The sequence below is a fragment of the Lepidochelys kempii genome, chromosome 8 (assembly GCF_965140265.1).
Source record: "Lepidochelys kempii isolate rLepKem1 chromosome 8, rLepKem1.hap2, whole genome shotgun sequence".
Taxonomy (NCBI): Eukaryota; Metazoa; Chordata; order Testudines; family Cheloniidae; genus Lepidochelys; species Lepidochelys kempii.
In genome coordinates this window covers 640,521-662,177 of record NC_133263.1, presented here as the reverse complement: position 1 = coordinate 662,177, position 21,657 = coordinate 640,521, and the positions used below count along the sequence as shown (strand labels likewise).

Genomic DNA, 21,657 nt, shown 5'->3' with positions numbered 1-21,657 from the left:
TGCTCAGAGGCCCAAGATGAGGGGAGTGAAACTCCTGGCTGGCCAGAGAGATGCCACGTACCGAAGACAAGGAACGTGATTGGGCCTCATGATAAACCTTGTTTCTTCTGCCCTTCATGCTTTCATGCTGCTGCAGAACTTAGTGAAGAGGGACTGTGGTCCTTGGGTGCTGAATACTGGCTCGCTGCCAGGAGACAGGATCTGCATGAACTGGAGGTCGAGCTGCAGCTGCCCTCGCACCTTGTCAGGTCTGCCACGTCTGGATTGCAGCCTGAACCATCTGCGCCAGACAACGCCATGAACCATGGAGGAAACTGCTTGAGCCTTCACCGCTCTATTTGTCCTGAACTCACAGAGCTCAGCCCACTAAGGACTGGGGCTGCGGGCAAAGGAAGCTAAATATTGTGCTGAGTCCTGCTCTTAAAAGTTATATCTTGTGGCTACACCTCACTGCCCTGGGGAAAAGCCCCCTGGCCACACAGGCTCCCCAGTCGTGTGCAGAGGAATTTGTGCCTTCCAAGTCCCCTGCCTGGAGGCCTATTTACTTCTGGGCCAGCATGGGATCCTCCCGTTTCAGAACTAGGGCTGGGAAAGCCCATCGTGTGTGGTGCAGCAGCTCTGCTCTCACCCACCCCTGGTTCTGGTCTCTAGCTCCCTGAGCCACTTTCTTCTGCCCTCTTCTTTCCCTCCAGCCCTTCTCCTTTCCCCAGTCACAGGCTTTCTGCACCCGAGCTAAGACAGTGCTTTCTAGGGGGCTTTTACCAGCTAGTCGGAAAGGCCCACACCCACCGCACACCTGGCCAGGCGCATTTATGGCAGGCTTCGGCTTCCTCTTGATCAGTCCTTGGACCCTGCCAGAGAGGAGATTCCAGAGCCCCCATTCCTCTGTATGTTGGCACCAGAGAGCCCAACCCCACACGGTAAAGCTCCCCGTAGAGTAGCTCTGTGCTCTGGGGCACCAGGAGTCATGAGAAGCCCTGCTGCACCCCACACAGACCCCAGGAGAAAGTGCAGGAGGAAGAGGTGACTGAGTCCTGGTAATGTGTCTGGCTCATAGGTCAACCACAGAAGGGCAGGAGGTGCATGGTTCCCCGGGACACCTCCATTCCCTGGCCCCAGGTCTCAGCCCCATGGACGGGGGGCCCTGCGACACTCACTCATTCTTCCTCCTTGCCTTGTCGCAGAACAGCTGTGCCAGGGGAAGGCAGAGCCAGCCCAGGAATTGGTCGGGGTGATGGAGAGAGTGGTGCATGGCAGTGAGGACGAGACTGTGCTCTTTCGTGTCATCCAGCCAGCTGGGCAGCTGGAGTGTGCACTCCTCCCTCCACTCAGGGGTCAGGCTGTGGGGTACCACTGACGTCATGTATTTCTGCTTTTGCAGCTGGATGACCACGTAGGGGCTGCTGGAGCCAGCACCCCTCTTGGCCCGCAGCGACCGGGCGCTCAGGACGGCCAGGCGGAGGTGAGTTGGATGCCACTCCTCCGCCTCGGCCACGCTGCAGGACACGAGCCCATGTCAGTCCCCAGTGACCCCTCGCCCACCACGGGCGGAGAATCTGCATGAGCCAGCAGGGTCACGGGGGGAGTGCCCCCCAGCCCCTGCCCATACCCCGAATGCAGACAAACCGGAGACTGGTGTCAGGAGATGGCGGAGGGCAAGACCCTGGTGAGGGATGGGAGGGAGAGTGGGGCTAGTCAGCGAGGGGGGGGCCAAGCTGCCCTGGAGGAGTGGCGGGGGGGGGCTAGTCAGCGAGGGGGCGGGCCAAGCTGTCCTGGGGGGGGGGCTAGTCAGCGAGGGGGCGGGCCAAGCTGCCCTGGGGGCGGGCTAGTCAGCGAGGCGGCGGGCCAAGCTGCCCTGGAGGGGGGGGGCTAGTCAGCGAGGGGGGGGCAAGCTGCCCTGGAGGGGCGGGGGGGGGCTAGTCAGCGAGGGGGCGGGCCAAGCTGCCCTGGAGGGGGGGCTAGTCAGCGAGGGGGGGGGCCAAGCTGCCCTGGAGGGGGGGCTAGTCAGCGGGGGGGGGCCAAGCTGCCCTGGAGGGGGGGGCTAGTCAGCGAGGGGGCGGGCCAAGCTGCCCTGGAGGGGCGGGGCGGGGGCTCTTTACCCCGGGCGGGGGCTCTGGGCTCCGTGCTCCGCCTCCATGGGGGCTCCCCAGCCCGCCCACGTGGCACCGACACGCCCCCTGCCAACGTCACAGAGCCGCGGGAGGCGGGGCCTACACAGGCCGGAAGATCCTGGGGCCGGAGTCTTCCAGGAGGCGGGGCCAAATCGGGCCATTGGCCCCGCCCACGGACCTCTTGAGCCTGCGCGAGGCCTGCCAAGGGGGGCGGGGCAGAGCCGGCGAATGGCGGAGAGAGCTGGTGAGGGGCGGGGCCCGGGAGGGGGGGCCCGAGGGCCTCGCTGACTAGCCCCCCCCGCCACCCGTCCGAGGCAGCTTGGCCCACCCCCTCGCTGACGAGGGCGGGGCGGGGCCCGGGGCGGGGGGGGCAGAGCCGGCGGGGCGGGGCGGGGCCCGGGACGGGGGGGGGCAGAGCCGGCGGGGCGGGGCGGGGCGGGGCCCGGGGCGGGGGGGGGCAGAGCCGGCGGGGCGGGGCGGGGCGGGGCGGGGCCCGGGACGGGGGGGGGCAGAGCCGGCGGGGCGGGGCGGGGCCCGGGGCGGGGGGGGGCAGAGCCGGCGGGGCGGGGCGGGGCGGGGCCCGGGGCGGGGGGGGGCAGAGCCGGCGGGGGCGGGGCCCGGGGCGGGGGGGCGGAGCCGGCGGGGCGGGGCGGGGGGGCAGAGCCGGCGGGGCGGGGCCCGGGGCGGGGGGGCAGAGCCGGCGGGGGCGGGACCGGGACCGGGGGCGATGTCCGAGACCTGGGCCGCAGGGACCGGCCTGGCACCGGGGCGCGGTGGGAACAGCCGCCCGCCCCCCCGGGCACAGACTCCTGCTCCCACCCGGCTGCAGCCTCAGGAGGGCGTTTGTCATTTATCATTTCCCTGTGTGAGGGACACAGCAGCGCAGCGGCCCTCTAGTCGCACCCTCATACTTGCTACTGGGACATGCAGGGCACTGGCTGAGGTGCAGGCATGTGATAGGCATGTGTAGGACCCATGGATCTTGAGTGCTGTGTTGTGGGGGGGCTGCTCATTGCAGCATTAGAGACTTGTCTGCAGGTTTCGCATCTGTTGCCTGGAAGGGTTTGGTGCTGTTGTGGGGTGTGCTGGTCTGTAGGCAGCTTGCTTCTGGTGATGAGCTTGGGAAGTTGTTTGAAGGACAGAAAAGGGGGTTTGGGAAAGGTTTCTTTTGGGATGGGGTCCCCATTGAGGATGGGTTGTAGTTATTTGATACCCCATGTGGGGTGGTAGGTGACAACTTAGGGGGTGCAGTTAGAGGTGTTCTGTATTGAAACAGGTTTCAGAGTAGCAGCCGTGTTAGTCTGTATTCGCAAAAAGAGAAGGAGTACTTGTGGCACCTTAGAGACTAACCAATTTATTTGAGCATAAGCTTTCGTGAGCTACAGCTCACTTCATCAGATGCATATCGTGGAAACTGCAGCAGACTTTATATATACACAGAGAATATGAACCAATACCTCCTCCCACCCCACTGTCCTGCTGGTAATAGCTTATCTAAAGTGATCATCAGGTGGGCCATTTCCTGCACAAATCCAGGTTTTCTCACCCTCCACCCCCCCCCCCACAAATTCACTCTCCTGCTGGTGATAGCCCATCCAAAGTGACAACTCTTTACACAATGTGCATGACAATCAAGTTGGGCCATTTCCTGCACAAATCCAGGTTTTCTCACATCCCCCCACCCCCATACACACACAAACTCACTCTCCTGCTGGTAATAGCTCATCCAAACTGACCACTCTTCAAGTTTAAATACAAGTTAAACCAGAACATCTTGGGGGGGGGGGGGTAGGAAAAAACAAGAGGAAACAGGCTACCTTGCATAATGACTTAGCCACTCCAAGTCTCAGGTTCTCCCAGGGTATTTGGGAGGCTCGTTCCATGGGGTGCAGGCAGAATCCTCTGCTGATTGAACCCTAGCATTAAGGGCTCTTATGCCTCAGCCCAGCCCTGGACAGAAGAAGGAAGGGATGGACTGAGCCAGGGGCAGGGAGACAGGCCCATGCAGCTCCCCATTGCCTGGGGAAAACTCCCACTTGGCTGCAGTAGGGCCGGGGTAAGTTTGCAGCATTCCTTAGCAAATCACTGGCTATTGCACTAGCTCAGGTTTCCCCCAGGGGGAGCTGAGGTGCCAATGAAATCTGCTGTAAGAGCTTCAGGGACCAGCCAGGTCAAGTCCTGGCAGCTGGGAGATGGGCTGACCGCAGAGTTCTACCGCATATTCTGGTCCGCCCTCAGCCTGGCCCTGCCACCACCTGGGCTGAGTCCTTAGGGAGCAGGGTGCCTCCCTGTCGCGCAGGCAAGCTGTGCTCACCCTGCTGCCGAAGAAGGGGAAACTCTGAGCTAAGGAAGTGGCACCCAGTTTCGCTCCTCAGCATGGACTACAAGGTCGTAGTGAAAGCCATCTCACTGCTCCACCTCAGCCACTCTTACGCTGTCCCAGCCAGACCGTCTTCAGTAACCTCCAAGAGGGGAGACCTAAAGGACCTGTAGCAGCAGGGTCCCAAGTACGACTAGCTCTTTCTGCCTGGGCCCCCAAAACCTGCCCAGGCTGAGGCAGTGGGGCTGACGGCATTCCCACTTTCTCCAGTACATACCCATCCATCCTGGCCTGGGAAGCTGAGGGATACCAAGTGAGCGAATGACTAATGCCCGTTCTGTGTGCGCACACGGAGCTCTAGACTGTGCTGCCAGGGACGCGCTATCTCAGAGTAGACTTTACTATTATTGATCCTACAACACCCCAAACTGGGGCTGCATGTCACATAAGGAGGCAGATCCATGTCCCAAGGGATCACAATTGAAATAGATAACCACCTGATGAAGGCAGGGAGGGGAAGAGGTGGCCTTTGTGCCAGAAGATGCATTGGACAGACTGCCCCTGCTTTCCAGACAAACTGCTGTGCTACTCAGATGTCTGCGCAAGGTGTAATCAGCACGGGGGTGTGGGAGTGCGTGTGTCTGTGAGCACTACCTAGTGCAGGTTTAAATTGTGTAAAGGGTCTTGTGCAAACTGGGTCTCTCAACATGTTATGGCATTCACCCCAGAAAACTGTAGTCACAGAGAGAGCCAAGATGGGGGGGGAGGAGTGAAGACGCATTTTACTGAGATTTTAAAAGAGATGGGGAGTTGCTGAGGCAAATTGTATATTCACACGGGTTGCAAGTGAGTGTGTGTTAAGAGGCTTACAGGCTATTTCAGGGCTGCAGAATCAGCAGGATGCAAGCACACTTTGGCCAGACCTCCTTCCACCCCAGATCCATCCCTCCCTCCTCTGGCTCTTGCAGCCCCAGATGCTTCCTGCACTGTGGAAGAGGGGATGCTGTGGACCTTGGTGGCAGGGCAGTTCAGAGCCTATGGGACTGCAGTATTCCTCAGGGGAGCTCAGGCCTTCATTTTGCCCCTTGCTGCAGGGCAATGTTGATGTGCCCCTCCCTGGTGCCTAATTCAGCATTAGCAACCCCAACCATTTAAAAACCAAGTCAGGCCCCAGTAAATCAGGCTCTTGGCTTCAAAATGGTGAGCTTCTCAGAACCAGTAGCCGTGGTCTCTGCCTGGAGGCATGCATGTGTTGCGTAGTGCATGTAATTACTGAGTTAGAAGGTGAAGGTGCTGGTGCTTTGCTTGGGTCCCTGTTTCGGAATGAGCTCGGCTGGTGCTTGCATCCTTGTCTCTGCTGCAACCATCATCATGCCCCAGAATCCTGACTCCCTGAATGGTGACAGCTGGGGAGGGGACACAAAGTAGCAAAACCAAGCATGGGCTGGGAGGGAGTAGGTCTGATTCAGAGGTATTGATTGTATCATGTCTCATGACTAAAGCAGGCAGGTGCCGCAAGGAGAGAGCTCATCTCTGTGCTGTGCTCTGTGTAACTGACAGTGGAAGCAGTAGAGGCTCCCTGGGATTCCCTTTGAAACACCTCAGCTGCCCTCCGCTTTGAGCGGGTGAAACCCAGTGAGCCCAGAGCCATGCTGGCTGCATGCTGAGGAATGTTTAGCAAAAACCCTTATGCTGCTCTGCTCCTACCCCACCCCCGTCCAGCACGATCAGGGCTCTGCATGCAGCCTCCTCTCAGGCAAGGCCACATTCTAAAATTACTGCTGCTGATTAAAGGGCTGTCATTGATCTCGCCCACGTGTTCTCAGCAATCAAGACTTCCATGGAGAAGTGAGAGAGGTGCCACTTAGTCTGGTGCTGACAACATGGTCTTTATAAACGGGGCAAAGGAGGGAGCCCCTGCAGTTCCATTACCACTGAGACCATATCACTGCAGCTCGGTAATGCGTGAACAGGAATGCTAGGTGTGCTTCCAGGCTCTGAACTGTGCATGGCTGGAAATTCTGGATGCTTCATACAATCAGGTGTTTCATCCCTGGCCAGTTCTGTTTCCTGTCATCAACTTCAATGGGTTTCACAATACAAATCCCAATGATACATGTCCAGTGCCAAGCCCCAGGGCTGTGCAGCGAACAAGTTTGGCAGCACTGAACTCCTCACGTACACCTTCTGCGGAGAGCCAGGGCCCGTCACCATGCTCCACCAGGGCCAAGCACACATGCAGGTGGCTCCTGTTGCAGCAAGGCGAGCCAGGCTCTCCCCACAGTGCTGTATGCTCCTTGGGTGTCCTAACTGTGGGACAGGGCACCTGCTGATTACTGAAACAGATCATAGTTTCCTGCTTGTGAGCTCCCTTCCCCTTTTAAGCTGCAGATTTTCTCCTGTAGGGAGTGGGCTGTGAGGCCAAGCATCATTTCACCTTGGAACAAACTGACCCTTAGGGACACAGGCGCCCTGCTGCTATGGCTGTAATAAAGGACACAGATGTGCAAGGACACACACTGCCCACGAGTGGATGTGGTGATGCTGCCCCTGTAAACAGTTGGAGGCATGGCTTGAAGCAGCCTACAGTACGTGTGTCCCTGCCTAGCTCTGCCTGTACCCTTGCAACCTTCTGTGGGGACAGGGCTTGATCATGGCCGAAATTCCAGTGCCCGGAGGGCAAGGGAGCAGATCTGTCTAATTCCTCTAGTAATAGTACTTGCCCTCTACCCATCTCTCCCTCCTGCCAGCCAAGGGCTCCAAGCACATCGGGGATGTCTATTCGTAAAGCTTCGTAATCACCGCCCCCTCCCCTGGAGGGAAGGGTTGTTATCTCCTTTGTGCAAAGGGGGAAACTGAGGCACAGGGAGGGGATGACATTTGCACCACCACGGTGAAGCAGAGTTGGGAACAGAACCCCCTGTACATACTATCTTTCTGGGAATAGTAGTGGCATGGAGGGATGGATCAGACGTTTGTAATGGGGGGTTCTGGGTGACCTGTTCCGGGACTCCCTAGCCTGGTCCAGCTGGAGCCCTAGTCTTTAGGTTGTCTTGAGTCCTGGTGCTGTTTGTGAAATGGGGACCTAGACAGCTGTAAAGGGCAATAATCAAAACAGGCCCCGTCAGCCAGCTGGAATCACACCACCCTTCCAGAGGCCCCCCCATGGCAGAGCCCAGCGTTCTGGTGCAGGGTGTGAGCACGGGGCTGGCAGAGAGGCCAAAGGGGCACTAAGACTGAATACTTGTTTTGCTCCTGAGTCCCTGACAGACAGGGCAGGGGCTCATAGCGTGGAGCACATGTGGATGCGGACAGTATCCGGTGGGCTGCCTCTGCTCCCAGTCGAGACCCCCAGCAGCAATCGGCTAGGTAGCAGAGCGGTGCTGCCCAGCGTTAGCGTATTCCTAGCTGCCTTGGGTGTGCGGGAGCGGCTGGAAAGAGGGAGTGGGTGCTCTGGGGCAGGCAGCTCGCTGCAGACCCTGGCAAGGACGGGTTAGGCGAGGCTTTCCAGTGGCTGAGGTAGTTAAAAGTTAACTGGCATACATTGCAAGGTTGGGCAGTAGGGGCTGCGCAGGGCTCTGCGGATCGGAGCCTCCATGTGCCTGCCCGGAGGTACCTGCGGGCAGAGGCGGTGCTAACGGGGAGGGGCACTCAACAGGATTTCCCCCCCCCCCCAATAAAAAGCGAATAGGGGCCCCCTGAGCTGCTGGGGCTCTAAGCAATTGCTTAATCTGCTCCTGCCCGCGGGGCTACGCGGCTGTAGGAGCCAGCGGCTACTTCCCTGCGGAGGGGTCCAGCTGCCGGCCCAGCCCCCCTCGCACGTGCCGGCCCCCTTGCAAACCGCGGCGGGGCGGGGCGGGGCGGGGCGGGCAGCGCAGGGCCCCGCCCCCGGGCTGCGATCCAGGCCGGGCTTTGCAGCCCGGGGTTGGGTTCCCAGAGCGGCCGCGATGCGGCTGCGGGCGGGAGGCGCGTCCAGGCCGGGTTTTGCCTCTGCCCCGGCTGAGCTGCAGCCGCAGCGCCGAGCCCGCGCCGCGAGCATGGTGAGTCCCGGGGCGGCCGCCGGGCACGTGTCCCGCCGAGCCTCGGGCCCGGTCCGCGGCGCCCGGCCCGGCAGGAAACTGGCTTTGTTCGGGGTGCGCTGAACCCCCCTGCCCCGCCAGCTCCGGGCCGGCCAGGCCGGGGCCGGGGCCGAGGCCGAGCAGGGTGGGAGGCTGAGCAGTTGGGTCGGCCCGGGAGAGGAGCCGGCGCGGGGCTGGAACAGCTGCCGGGCGGCGGGGGGAGCCCGGCCGGCCGGCCGGGGCAGGCAGGGCGGGGCGGCTCGAAGGCAGGGGTCTCTGCCTCGCTTACCCCGGCGCTGGGGGTCTCCGGGCCGCTCTGGTTCGGCCACGCGTTGCTGGGCTCCCGAGCGGGAAATCTGGTCCCCGCAGCCTGCGGGAATCCCGGGGGAAGCGCTGTGCTCCGGCCTGCAGCCGGGGAGCTGGGCTGCCCCAGGACGGGGAGCCGAGAAACGGCGTTTCTCCGTCACTATGGCTGGTGCCGGGACACCGGACAGGAGGGCGCTCCTGCTCGGCAGCCGCCCTGCTCCTACCCAGCCTGTCTGCTCCGGCTGGAGGGACCCACCCCCGTTAAAAGGCTGCTCCGGGCTTGAGCTCTGAGTCAGAATTCCGGACCTGCGGCCCCCGGGCCCCGCCTGGCTCCGGGTTCCTCCGCATGCCCAGAGCCCCGGGCTGCGGCGGCCCCCACGCGGGCCCGGTGCTGCCCTCTTCAGCTCAGGGTCTCTGGGGCCGCAGCTCTGTGATTGCCGAGTTTAAGACTTAGATTTTCAAAACAGGTTCTTTCCTCTGCGGCCATGTGAAAGACCCTGCAAATGGGGGAAAAACAACAACTGCCCAGGGGAGACAGGGGAACAGACTGTACCAGGTGCTGTCAAACACACAGAGACAACACAACAGGAATGTCTCCTCCTGCTCCAGTCCTTGTGTTCTGAGCTGTTACTTGCGGCAATAGGACATGAACAGTGTTCAGACAGGAGTGTGGGTCTGGAGCTAAAGGTGACCCCCTTCAGCAAGAATGTGTCCATATTTCAGCCTGGATTGCTTCACAGAAATCCCCAGGCCTCCTGCGGCTGTTCTGTGGTGCGGGGGAACCAGGGAAGAACACCAGCCCTTCCTGCCTCTTTGCATGGGGTCTTCACACCAGGCGCCTTACGCGGGATGCTCAGGGTTTATGGTGTTGGGCAGTGAGGGTTTGCTGACTTGGACTCTTGGCTTATACAGCATGTGTTGGGTTTTACTGGGATTTTACGCTTGAAGATCCCCCACCTGTCCCCGCAGATATGTCCCTCGTTCTGAGCGCTGCTGGTCATTTTAGAGCTAGGGTGATCAGGCTGATGGGGAACGCAGGTGTTGTCTCCCCGTCACCGTTGAGAAGTGGTGTGTCTGTGGGACTCAGGTTACAGAACCTGCTAGTGCGTCTCTGTTGCATATGGAGTCTGACAGCAAGGCTTTGGCAAGCAGGGTAGTGGCAGGAGTCATCCCTGGGCCGTGTGGGATGGGTATGGGTGGCTGAATGCCTTGTCCGGTGCTTGAACAGTTCCTAGGCTGTGCTGTGCTCTGGGACTCCGTGTGGGATAGTAGCTGGGGTGCTTAGGTGGGGGTCCCAAGTGGTGCTGTTCACCTGCCCTGGGGATTTCACAACCCACAAGGTCTGGCTGAAGAAACCAGGAGACGCCTGCCATTTTCCTGGTCTGGAGCTACTGCCTCTGCTTGCCACAGGCATCTTGTGGCTGCCCATGGAAGTGCCCATCTTCCTTTGGGGTTGATGATGTTGCCGGTTCCTAGTCCTTCCAGTTGGAGTCAGAAGGAATGGGCGGCCCCGTGCTGAGCATCCTGTCGCCGCCCGGCACCTGGGGCTGGTAAATAGCTCGTGGCTCCCAGGGAGCTTGCCCAGGGCAGGGGGATGGAGCAGCGACTGTCTAGAGCAGGGAGTTCTCAAACTTCATTGCACTGAGACCCCCTTTTGACAACAAAAATTACTACATGACCCAGGAGGGGGGACTGAAGCCTGAGCCTGCCTGAATCCCGCTGCTGCTGCTGGGAAGCCAAAGGCAGGGGGCCTGTAATCTGAGTCTTGCCACCCAGTGCTGAAGCTCTTGGGCTATGGCCCTGGGTGGTGGGGCTCGGGATTTGGCTTCTGTCCCAGGCCCAAGTAAGTCTAAGCCAGCCCTGGCAACCCCATTAAAACTGGGTTGCAACTCGCAGTTTGAGAACCACTGGTCTAGTGTTTCCAGCCAGTGCTAAGATTCCTGTCAGGTTTTGGAGAATAACCCCCAGCCACCATGCCTGGGACAGACTCCCTGGGGCTGCTGGATTCTTGCTGTTCATTGTGGTTCCAGGGCATGGGGAGGAAGCCTGGCAAAGCCAGTCTTCAGGAGCCAACAAAGCCCAGCTCACTGGGGTCTGCAGGACTCGGGGGATTGGGCCATTTCCTTCCAGGTTGCTGGCATGAGTGCAGCCCAGACCGCAGGCTTGGTGGCCTGCGTGAAGAGCTGCGGGACGGGGTGTCAGTCTAGTCCCCTAAGGCCTGAAAGCTGAATCTACTTTTAAAAACTTAATCTTAAGCGTGGGTTGCAGAGCCTACCCCTGTGGGTACAGCCACTGATTGGGCCCTGGCCTGGGCTCTGTGCTGGCCAGCTCGAAGTCCCAGGCTATGTTGTACTGGCCTCGGCAGCATCTTCCCAGCTCGAATGTTCCCTCTGCAGATGCCACTGGGCTGAAGTGTTCCAGCTGTGTGGCCGTGGGATGGGGCTGCTCTCTCACCCTGCCTCAATGGTTCCCACCCCACTCCCATGCTGCTCCAGGGCAGCTTGTGTCATCACATGGCTGGTCCCTGTTTGTCCCTGCCCCTCAAGCACAGCACTGGTGGGTGGATGTGCCCCTTCCCTTGGAATGCAGCCCCAGCTTCAATGCCCCTCCATGAGTTGTGCTGTGGCCATGACCCTGGGGAGGTGTCTGGTTTAGTTCCACCCAGGGTCTCTCCTGCAGTCCCGGTGCCTGTCCCTTTTGTTACTGAAGAGACAGGCTCTGCTGATGCCTGCCTCTCCAAAGCTAGGGCAGGGTACCAGGGCCCTGCCTGCTCCTGATGAAGTTGTGGCCAAGCTCCCATTGAATCAAGCCTGCAAGCTCTGCTGCATTGCACGTGCACGAGCCCTTCCCCAGGCTTGCTTTGCGGAATGCGTGTGCACCCGCTGCACGGACCTGCCCAGTCCGGAAGGGCCCTTCCAGCCCAGTGGGATTGGAGCCCGGCAGGTCCCAGACGCTGATTTGAAAGGAACTTCCAGACCAATCGGGATACAGGCCCAGGTCCTGGCAAGACTCTGTGGACTCCAGAGGGGCTGGGGTGTGTCCCGTTGGCACCTGGAGGGAGTGGATATCCTTGCTTTGTGGCTGCCAGGGCAGGGCTCTGATGGCTGTGCAGTGCTTTGTGCAATGGATAAACCTCGCTAACCCGCTGCCACCCAAGGAAGGGGCTGGGGAGTCACTCACTGAGCATTCCCTGTTCCCAGGAGCAGGTGAGACTGTTCCTCAGGTCCGTGTGTCATGGATACCTTCAGGCAGCTCCCCGTCTGTGTCTGCAGCGGGGACTGGGAGTTAGCCAGGCCTCCTGAGCCTGTGATCTCTGAAGTGCTAAGCAGGACCAGTGCAGCTCACCTGCCAGGAACAGCCAGGTGCTTCAGGACCGTACGGGATGTTCTCCCTTCGCAGTAGGTGCTGACCCCACTGCCCCAGAGTGACGTTGGGGGTGATGTCAAATGGCACCTGACCACTTGGGATCATTGAATCCGTAGCCAAAATCACAAGAAGCTGGCTGGACAAAGCCGGCTCAGAGGTTCTCTGTGCTGCAGGATTGAGCGAAGCCATGAAGGAACGGGATGCAGTGCTGGTCCGTCCCCTGGCAAAAGGGGGCTGCCTCTGGGCCGGCTGCCCCATGGAGCCGGGGGCTCCTCACAGCCCCAGGTGCTGTGGTTACAGCTTTCTGTCCTAAGGCATCACAAGGTGGGGTGTGTGAGGGACAGAGCCTGACCTCTGCCTCCCCTCTGGGGTTCGGGGCTCAGCTGAGTCCCCCGGAGGGTAGCTCCGTACCGGCCAGCCCAGAGCTGGCTGAGCTAGAGTTGGGCTTTTACAAAAAGACACTCAGTTTTGATTTAGAGCCTCCAATGACTGGAGAATTAACCCTGCAAGTTGCATCAATGGCTAATTCCCCTCCCTGTAAAAACTTTGTGCCCTGTGTTCAGTCTGAAGTGTGTTATTCCTGTGTGAAAGTGTGTGGGGTTACCCTAGGGCCCAAGGAGGGCAGCTGTGTCCCGGCTGGTCAGCTCAGGGCCCATCCCCTCCATAAAGGTGTGTACAGGGTTGTTCTGGGGTGGGCCACCCCACTGACATGGCTCACCCAGAGAGGCTGCTGCAGGAGGGAGCAAGGGGCCAGTGGGCTGAGAGGCCTGGAACTGCATGGTGTCTGCCCCTGCCATGTGCCCCTCAGGCAGCCAAAAAGCCCCTTCTAAGAAGGGGAAGGGGAGGAGGCAGTGGGCTGGCACCTGGGTACCACTTGCCTTGGTCTCCCAGAGCAGTGCCCTCATAGGGAGATGCCCACTGGGCACAGGTCTCAGTGGCATCTCGGGTACAGGGAGGAGATCGGGCCCAGGAGCTCCTGCAAGCTGAGCTGCTCCGCAGACCATTCCTCGCCCACAGAGGCAGTCTACCTCTTCTTGGGGTGCTTGTGTGGTTCATAGGGGGAATTGGCTGTGGGGTCTGGTCTCAGCAGCTTTCTCAGGATGTGGGGTCTGCTGCTGGAGAATCTGGTGCTTGAGGTGCAGGGAGCCCTGCCCAGTCTCTGAGGAGCGAGAACCCTTGCAGACCCCTCTGAGCTCCCAGCGGCATCCAGGGTGGCCCAGCTCCCCTGAGGAGCGTGGGTCTCTCCTCCCCAGGTTGAAAGGGGCGGCTCGTGGGAGCAGATCCTGGGTTCCCTAGGAGGGAGATGACCTTGCAGGGCAGGAGCTGTCAGACAGGTTTGTGCGTGGCAGTGATTAAAGGGGAGTTGTTTGTTTACACAGTGCCTGGTGCAGAGAGCTGGGGCGTTACACCTGAGCTGCAGCTCCTGACCCAGGGCCCCCAGCAGGGATCTGTCGGGCCCTGGCAGTGCTGGGCTTGGAGCAGGCTGAGATCCCTCCTCTTGTCTCCCAAGCTTCAGTGGTGCAGAGACTTGTAACAGGTTCCCAGCTGTGGGCCTTGGACAGCTTCATCTCCTCGCCCCCACACTTGGGTGTCCTGCTCTCACTGGGGCTCTGAAGGGAAGATCCCCGCCCCCGGATGCTCGGGTATCCAGGGCTGAGTGTTGGAGAACCCGGGGGTGAGACTCATGGCACAGTCTGTGCTTTCCCGGCCCAGGCAGTTCTGCTACATGGGCAGCCTGCAGCTGTGCTGTTCCCGTGGGAGCCTTCGCTCCCAGCTTAGCCTGTTCATTTTTGGCTGTCATGACATTATTCCAAGGCTGGTTGGTCTTTGCTGGGCAAGTCATTTAACTGCTTTGCCCCACTTTCCCCGTCTGTAAAATGGGGCCTCTAGTGAACTGTGCCCCCGCTGGCTCTGCAGTCTTTGGCAAGGGGAGGGTGTTGGAGGCAAGCCCCTGGAGACTGCCTTTGCCAGTGGAGATGCCACTGCTGATTTGGGTGCCCAAGGCAAAGCATGAGCCTGCAGTGAGTGGGCAATGGCCTTCGGGGGCAGTGGGCTGAGTTCTGCAGTCTGGGCAGGTGGAAATGCTGCCCAGAGCGAGGAGCTCTCCCAGCTGGGCACCTGTGGGCATCATGCCGGTTCTTAGGTTGGGCTGGGTTACCTGTGGTCCCTTCTGGTGCGGCAGCAAGCCCTAGAACTGGCTGGTCTCGCTGCACCCGCTGCTGCCCAGGGTTGAAGGGCAGGGCACTGAGAGGGGAACAGGCAGCTGCTCCCTCGGGGGTGGAGCCAGCCTGGGGAGTGGACCAAGTTGGGGGTGATGCTGGGGTCGGTAGCCCTATGCACTGAGGGGGAGGCCTGACCACTGCCCTGGGCTGGGTAGCACTGGGGAGGTAAGGGCTGTTCCTGCCTGCTGCGCCTCAGGGGAAGGGTGAGGGGCTTGTCAGTTGCTAGCAGCATTGTCTGTTTCCTCCTGGGCTTCCTCCCAGGCCCAGCAGGGCCCAGAGTGTGCAGCCCAGAACCTGCTCAGGAAACAGCCACTTCCTGCCTCCCGTCCTTCCTGTTCCTGCCTCCCCTGCTCGTGCCATCTGGCCTATGCCCCACAGCCCCCATGCCACAGTATCTGCTTTTGTTCGCTGCCTGAAATGGAGTATCTTAGCCCTTCCCCTCCTCGGCGCTGGGGCAGGACTGTCCGGAGGAGCTGGACGCCTAGCCCCTGTGTCCATCCTCGAGAGGATGGAGTGCGGGGGCATGGGGACGATCGCAGGGAGTGCAGGCCATGGGGCCTTGGGTACATGGAGGCCTGGGCTGCCATTTGCCTTGCTCCTCTTGGTGCAGCTGGTCAGGCCCAGAAGGTCGAGGTGGGATAGGAACCCTGTTCTGAGCCCATGGGACTTGGCAAGAGTTTGTCCATTAAGTGCAGTGGGGGCAGGATCAGGACTGAATGGAAAAAGAGTTTCTGGCTCATGTGCGGAGCTTCTCCCCTGCCAGACTTTCCATCCTAGCCGCAGCAGTGCCCTGCTGCCCTGGGGGCACTTGCATCTGCCACCTGTGGGCTTTGGCATTGTGCTGTCGTTAGGAAAGCACTCAGCATGATCAGTGGCCCAGCCTCCAGCAAAGGGCCATGTTTCCCCTGTGGGGGATTCCCCTGGTACCTTGCACTCACACTTCAAGGGTGAAAGGTGCTGGGCTTCTTTCCCCCAGCCCCAGCTCCTGAGCTGGGTTCTGGTCCTTCCGCTGAAGGGAAAGCTGCTGCACTAATGGGGAGGTGAGGTGCTGGCCTGACAACCCTGGGGGAGCCAGTCATGCCCACAGCAGGCACAGCTCAGAGAGGAACACTGCCCTGCTCCTTGGGAGCCAGGGGGTAGCAGCCTCTGTAGCCCAGCCAGCCCTTGGCCCCTCTGCTGTAGCTGCCAACAGGGAGCTAAGCTGGATGCTGGATTTTGTGCTACTGAGACCCCAGTTTGCTGGTCCCAGGCCTCAGAACAGCCATGGAGGGGTGTTGTCTGCTCAGCTGGGCTGGATCCCCCGCACCCCTCTTGACTGCTCTCCCCTGAGCTGGTCTGAGGAGCCCCACCCCAACTCAGTGCTGTGGCCTGGGTCTGCAAAGGCTCCTGGAAGCACCATTGGCTGCTGGGTGCGTGCGCGCATGAAAGGTCATGCTGCTGGCCCAGGGTCCCGTCTGAGCTCGGAGAGGGCAGCCACAGCCCCGTGTGGACCAATTGTCCAGGAATCAGCCTGGGGACAGAGCCCAGGCAGGTGACAGGAGCTCTGGAGCTTGCCTGCCTGGCTGGGTGGCATGTGCTTGTTTTGGTTTCCCTCCCCAGCCCCCCAGGCGGGAGGAGGAGCTGGGTGTGGGAACCACCACGTCAGATAGGAGTGAGCAGTTCAGCCTTGGCTGGGTGGCAGGGCAGATCGACTTCCAGCTGGATCCTCCCGGTGTGCTGCTCCCCGGGGCTCGGCTCTGGCTGCCTGCGGGGAGCAGGTGAGTGGTAGAGTGGCTTTATCTCTGGGGAACATGCTGGTGTCCGGCTGGCTCCTGTTGGGGTTCCCAGCTCCAGAAGTTGAAAGAAGGCACCTGCGTCCTCGGTTTATAGGCCTGAAGGGAGCAGCTGGCTCGGTACAGACCCACTTCCGCCAGAGGCTGCTTGTAAGCAGGGGGCGGGGTGGGGCTAGGATTATGGTCACATGGAGACTGACTCCCCTCCCTGCATGGGGACCCTGGATGATTCTTTGGGGCCCTGCTGTAAATGCTGGGGTGATCAGGGACTTGTCAGGGGGGAGCAGTAGTGGGCGCTGCATGACACAGGGAGATGTGGCCGCTCTGCCTCCCCTCTGGCTGGCTGGGCATCCATGGGGATGGGGGGGAGGGAGCACGGCTCTCCCCCTCAGGGTGGGGCTGGTGGACATAGGGTGGCCCCAGCCACTCACACCCCTTTGCTGATTGTCTGTTCCCTCCTTTGGCAGTGCTGGTCCCACGTGCTGGTCTAATTCTCCATGGCAACAGCACAGGTCCCTCATGTGACCTGTGACCCTGGCAACTGCTTCCTTGACTCTTCCCTAGCCTCTGTGCCTGGGAGCTGCGGCTGCGGCATGGGCAGCGTGGGCAGCCTGGTGGAGAAACAGGACTTGACGCCTGTGGAGCTGAGGGCGGTGCTGGGGGGCTCGCGGGGGTTCCGGCAGCCGGACGGCCTGCTCCGGAAGGGCCCGAGCCAGCGGGAGCTCTTCAGCTACCTGCACGGTGCCAGGAAGGAGCCCCGGGCCGAGAGGAAGCACCAGGCGCCGGGAGCGTCTCGGGACTACGAGAGCGACCGTGAGAACCAGTCCCCTGACCGCTACTCCCGTGAGCACCACCGAGGGGCAGACTTCTCCAAGAGCTCGCTGCCGGAGCGGGGCCGCTTTGACAAGGTGAGGCCCCTGGGTGCTGGGCTGGGGCAGGCAATGTGGCTAGGGATCCACATGACTAGTTGTAGGGATGTTTTCCACAAGTGCATCGCACCAACCGCCCCTGAAATGCAGCTGCCTCCAGAGTGGAGAGCAGCCACCAAATGGGAGCTGGCTGGCGCAGAGCATGGGAGGAGGGGGCCCTTGCGGACAGCCCCCTAGCTCTTGGCAGGCCAGGTGGTGCTGGGCCCATGTATCTGCTGTGACAGATAGAAGCTGGGAGGTCCTTGTACATAAGCCTCATATCTGTGTCCAGGGCAAAGGGGTGGGGCAGCGCTGAGCCATCCTGCAGCTGGGGACACAGACTGGGGTTCCCCAGCTCTTCTCCCTGCTGAGCGGCTCTGCTGAGACCAGGTTGATCCTTGGCTCCCTTGTCTTTCAGTGTCGGATCAGGCCATCGGCCTTCAAGGCAGTGGCTGGGAAAGGCCTGGTGTCCATGCAGGGCCTGGCCTCATCCAAAGGGCAGAAGCTGTCAAAGAGCAACGGGAGCCTGCACACCCTCCTGTCCCAGAGCAGCACCAGCACCGGTCCCTCCTCCCAGCATGGCCCCCTGCACACCCACCTGCTGCACACCATCAGCTTAGACGAGGCCTCCAATTCCAACCACAACTCCATCCAGAGCTTCCCCGTCTACCCTCCCCACTTCAAACCTGCCCAGGGCCAGTTCAGCGCCTCCATGGGCCACATCAACCACATTGGGGGCTCCCTTGACAGGGCCTCCTGGGGCCCCAGAGACCCCCTGGCAGTGGAGAAAGCGCCTCTGTCCTGCAAGAGCATGGCCACGCTAAGCCGGCTGCAAAGCTCTGGGGAGCCCCCACCCCCCTACGAGTTCACCTACTCCCTGGAGGACGTGGTGAAGCAGCTAGAGGACCGGCTGCACGAGAAGAGTGGGGAGCTGTGGCAGTTGAAGAGGAGCCTTAGTGAGACTGAAGACCCCTTCACACAGGTGAGTGCAGTGGGGCTGGCCTGAGGGTGCAGGGCCCTGGGCCCGCTTCTCACCCCATCCCTGTGCCCCCTCTGCCCCCCCAAACAGGGAGGCTAGTGTCTCATGCATTGCCCCTGTGCCGTTGTGTGGAGCTCACTGTGCTGGGGTCTGTGCGTGGTCCTTGATTCCCTGGAGCACTGTGCTGGCAGTAGTGTGCCAGCGTGTTGTGTCCGGTGCGAGCAGGGCTGGGGAAGGGCACGTTCACCTCCAGAATCCAGTGACCTGTTGGGCAATGGGGAGCCTGGGCTCTGCTGCTCCCAGTGCCAGAGCATCCGGCTTGCTCCAGAGCGATTGGACTGGGAAATCTCCATGCACGAGGAACCTTTTCCGCCTTGCACCAAGGTGGTGGTGGGAGGAGGCTGGGGTGGCCAATAGGAGCAGCTGCCTAGCCTGTATCTGCTCTCTGAGAAAACGGAGACATTTGGTCCCCGGACTACATTTCAGAAGCACGTACTAGTGTGAGAATGGTCCAGTGCCGTCCTGGCTGAATCCTGCTTGGAGATGGATTGTGTGTTGCTGGGGGGTGACTCTTAGAGCTGCTGCTTCCCATTCCAGTGTCATGGGGCCAGGCTGCTCCCTTTGCGGCCCTGGGGCTGTAAGGAGTGATGGGATCCTTCACCCTAGACCTTGAGCTGCTGGAGGGGGCTGGGCTGCCTGGCACTTTGTCCCAGGAGCTGGGCACAGACTTCTCTTTGTGCCAGCAGGTTTTTGAGGACAAACAGCATCTGTGGGTGGATGCGCTGGATGAGCTGAAGCAGATGTATGTCGCCAAGCTGCAGCAGGTGACCCAGCAGGCCCAGCGCAGCCAGCGGGCATTGCAGCTGCAGCTCTACAAAGCGCAGCAGGAGAAGAAGCGGCTGCAGGAGGAGCTGAGCCTGCACCAGGGCCAGTGTGAGGAGCTGAGGCAGTGGCAGCAGCAGTGTGAACGTGTCAGCCCCAAACTAGAAGAGACCAGGTGGGAGGTGAGTAAAGGAGAGCTCTGCAGCTCTCCTCCATCCTTCTGCCCCAGCAGCTGTCCCAGCGCCCCTCAGTCCCAACCTGCAGCCTCAGCCCTGGGCACAGGCTCCAACTGTACCGTTCTCCGGGGTTTTTGTGGGGGAACTTTCTCTCAGGATGAAGCAGAGAGAGGTTGAGCCACTGTCATCCGTGGCTTAATGCAGCTATGGACCCGGCTCTAGAGCCAAAAGCCTAGCGACGCCCCGCCCCATCCCTTCTCATTCTTCACACCCCTGCAAAGCCTCCATTTCCTGCCTGTGGAAATCCTGAGAGTGCTGTCTGGTAATGGCTGCCACATGGCAGGTTTAATGCTCTATGCCCCTGCCTGGCAGAGTTGGGATTGAATGGGGGTTTCCTATCCAGATGCACCCAACAACTCTAAACCCCACCCCAACTTTTCCTGTGCATCTCATTTCTTGCTCTGTCCCTCCCCACGCTTTCTCTGCATCTCCTGCAGGTTTGTCAGAAGGCAGCTGAGATCTCACTGCTCAAGCAGCAGCTTCGAGACTCCCAGGAGGAGATGGCTCAGAAACTCAGTGAGATCTTCAGCTTGAAGACCCAGCTGCGGGAGGCCCGGGCAGAGGTGCAAGCCAAGGACTCGCAGCTGGCCCAGCTAGGGGACTCCTTCCAGGCCCCACCAGAGCCCAGCTCCTCCCTCCCTTTGGGGGATGCTCCCATGCCAGTCTGCCAGGACTTCTCTGGCTGTGAAACTGACGACTCCAAGTGTTGGGGTCTTCACAGTGAGAGTGGGGAGCCCCCAGAGAGGCAGGTGGAGTGGCTGTGGGCAGAGCTGCTGCGTGAGCGGCGCCAGGCCCAGCTGCAGGCTGTGAACTTTGAGCTGGAGCGGAAAACCTGGCAGGAGGAGAAGGAGAAAGTGCTGCGCTACCAGAGGGAGATCCAGGCAAGCTACATGGAGATGTACCAGCGCAGCCAGGCTTTGGAAAGGGAGCTGCGGTACCTGCGGGCTGAGCCCAGAGATGCTGACCCCGACACCGACTCACCCTGGATCGAGAGAGTCGAGTCTTCAAAAATCTGAATAGGAAGCCAGCAGCCTGGACTGGGAAGGGGCAAGAACTCTTGGGATGGTACCCAGGCTGCACCATGGACTGACTGGGTTAGCCAAGGGGGCTTCTCCATCTCAGACTGATGAATCTGTGACCACTGCAGGGCCATCCCTGTGGGAGTCTCAAGAGCAAGTGTTACTTCTGCCTCTGCAGCAGGGGCATGTGCTCCAACAGCAGGGCGAGTTTGCACCATGATTCTTACTGTCCAGCAAACAGAAGCCCAGCATCAAGTGGGATTTCCTGTTCCTCCTCCCCCATCCCCTGCTGCTTCCTACCCCAGTGAGGGCTCTGGCCCTGCTAGGGAAATGCCCAACTTTGTCTCCTTACGCTGTCCAAGCTGCATGCCTGCCAGTCTTGCTCCATGTCCTTCACACAGTGCTGGGGCCAGTGGGCAGTCCAGCCTGAGAGCTGCAGGCAGAGTGAACCTGCCCTGCTGTGCCTGTGCTGGGTGCCCTTGCAGGTAGCCTGGCCTTGGGCTTGAGGCCTGGAAAATGTGAAACACGGATGCTGGGAACACTTCCTGCCAGGGCTAGAGCTGCCCTGGCACCTGGCTCTGCTGGAGTATCTGCAGCAGGAGAAAAGGAGTGATTATAGGGCTCATGCCATGGGGGACAGGTGCAGGGGCTTTGCATGCCACCCAGGGCTGTGGCCTCTGTGCTGGGGCTTCTCGTGCTGCTTCAGAGATGGAGAAGAGCTGGGTAGGTATCCTGCCGTAGAGAAGGGGAGAAGGAAAGCAGCTCCTGCCAGAGAGCATGCACCATCACTCAGGCCTATCCTCGCCCCCTGCCCAGCCGACGTCTGGGTATGAAGCTTGCCTCGCAGAGCCTTCTTTCACCAGGAGGTAGGCTGTGGGTTGGTGCTGAGGGGTGGGCAAGGGCTGGCTAGCACCATGGGGTGGGGCGGGAAGCTGGGTGCTCTGGATATGAAGGTCCAGGCCTGGCAAGGCTCTCCTCAGCCTCTCCTGGAATAAATCTGAATTTGGTACTTCTGGCTCCTGTGGCTGCTTCTTTCTCTCCCTCCATGGGGGTGACCCCAGCAGCTGTCCTTGGATGCTCACATGGGTGAGTTACAGGCCTCCTGGCTGACAGTATATGGCAGCAGTGAAGCTGGTATTTGCTCTGCACTCCAGGAGGTTGCTGCAGCCAAAGCTCCAATTGCTGCTGACCAGGGAGGTTGAGCAAAAGGCAGGAGAGTCTGGGAAGGGGAGCAGTGCTCCCAGCGTGGGGACGGACCATAGGCCCAGTTTCTGAGGATGATGCAGACAGGGCTCCACATGGCCTGGCCCCTAGCTGCCCATGCTGGGCCCCACCTACAGCAGCTGCCTGCTCCATTGTCCATGTTGCTGCTGCAGTGTGGGGCTCTGGTTTGTCTCTAATGGCCTGGCAGTGACATGCTGCTCTTTAAGGTCAGACACAAGCCCCCACGAGCAGTCCTGGTGCAGCACCACTTGCCTCTCCCACCTGCAGGTTATTTGACGGGTGGAGAGGAACCAAACTGGCTTCCGTGAGTTGAT

At 60.6% G+C, this 21,657-nt stretch overlaps 1 protein-coding gene across 6 annotated transcripts; it reads left to right on the top strand.

The window, feature by feature from the left end:
• Positions 1-450: 450 nt before the first annotated feature.
• Positions 451-21,192, top strand: N4BP3 (NEDD4 binding protein 3). Of its 6 annotated transcripts, XM_073355023.1 has the most exons (6): positions 8,352-8,471; positions 9,263-16,140; positions 16,623-17,063; positions 17,482-18,045; positions 18,789-19,046; positions 19,538-21,192. In XM_073355023.1, exons 3-6 carry the CDS (start codon positions 16,653-16,655, stop codon positions 20,114-20,116), a joined length of 1,812 nt encoding a protein of 603 aa, XP_073211124.1. In that variant the 5' UTR covers positions 8,352-8,471; positions 9,263-16,140; positions 16,623-16,652; the 3' UTR covers positions 20,117-21,192. The 6 variants fall into 6 exon arrangements, with proteins under 6 accessions (XP_073211129.1, XP_073211126.1, XP_073211124.1 ...); XM_073355028.1 differs by lacking the exons at positions 8,352-8,471; positions 9,263-16,140 and adding an exon at positions 451-1,462; XM_073355025.1 differs by lacking the exons at positions 8,352-8,471; positions 9,263-16,140 and adding an exon at positions 2,117-2,355.
• Positions 21,193-21,657: the final 465 nt, after the last annotated feature.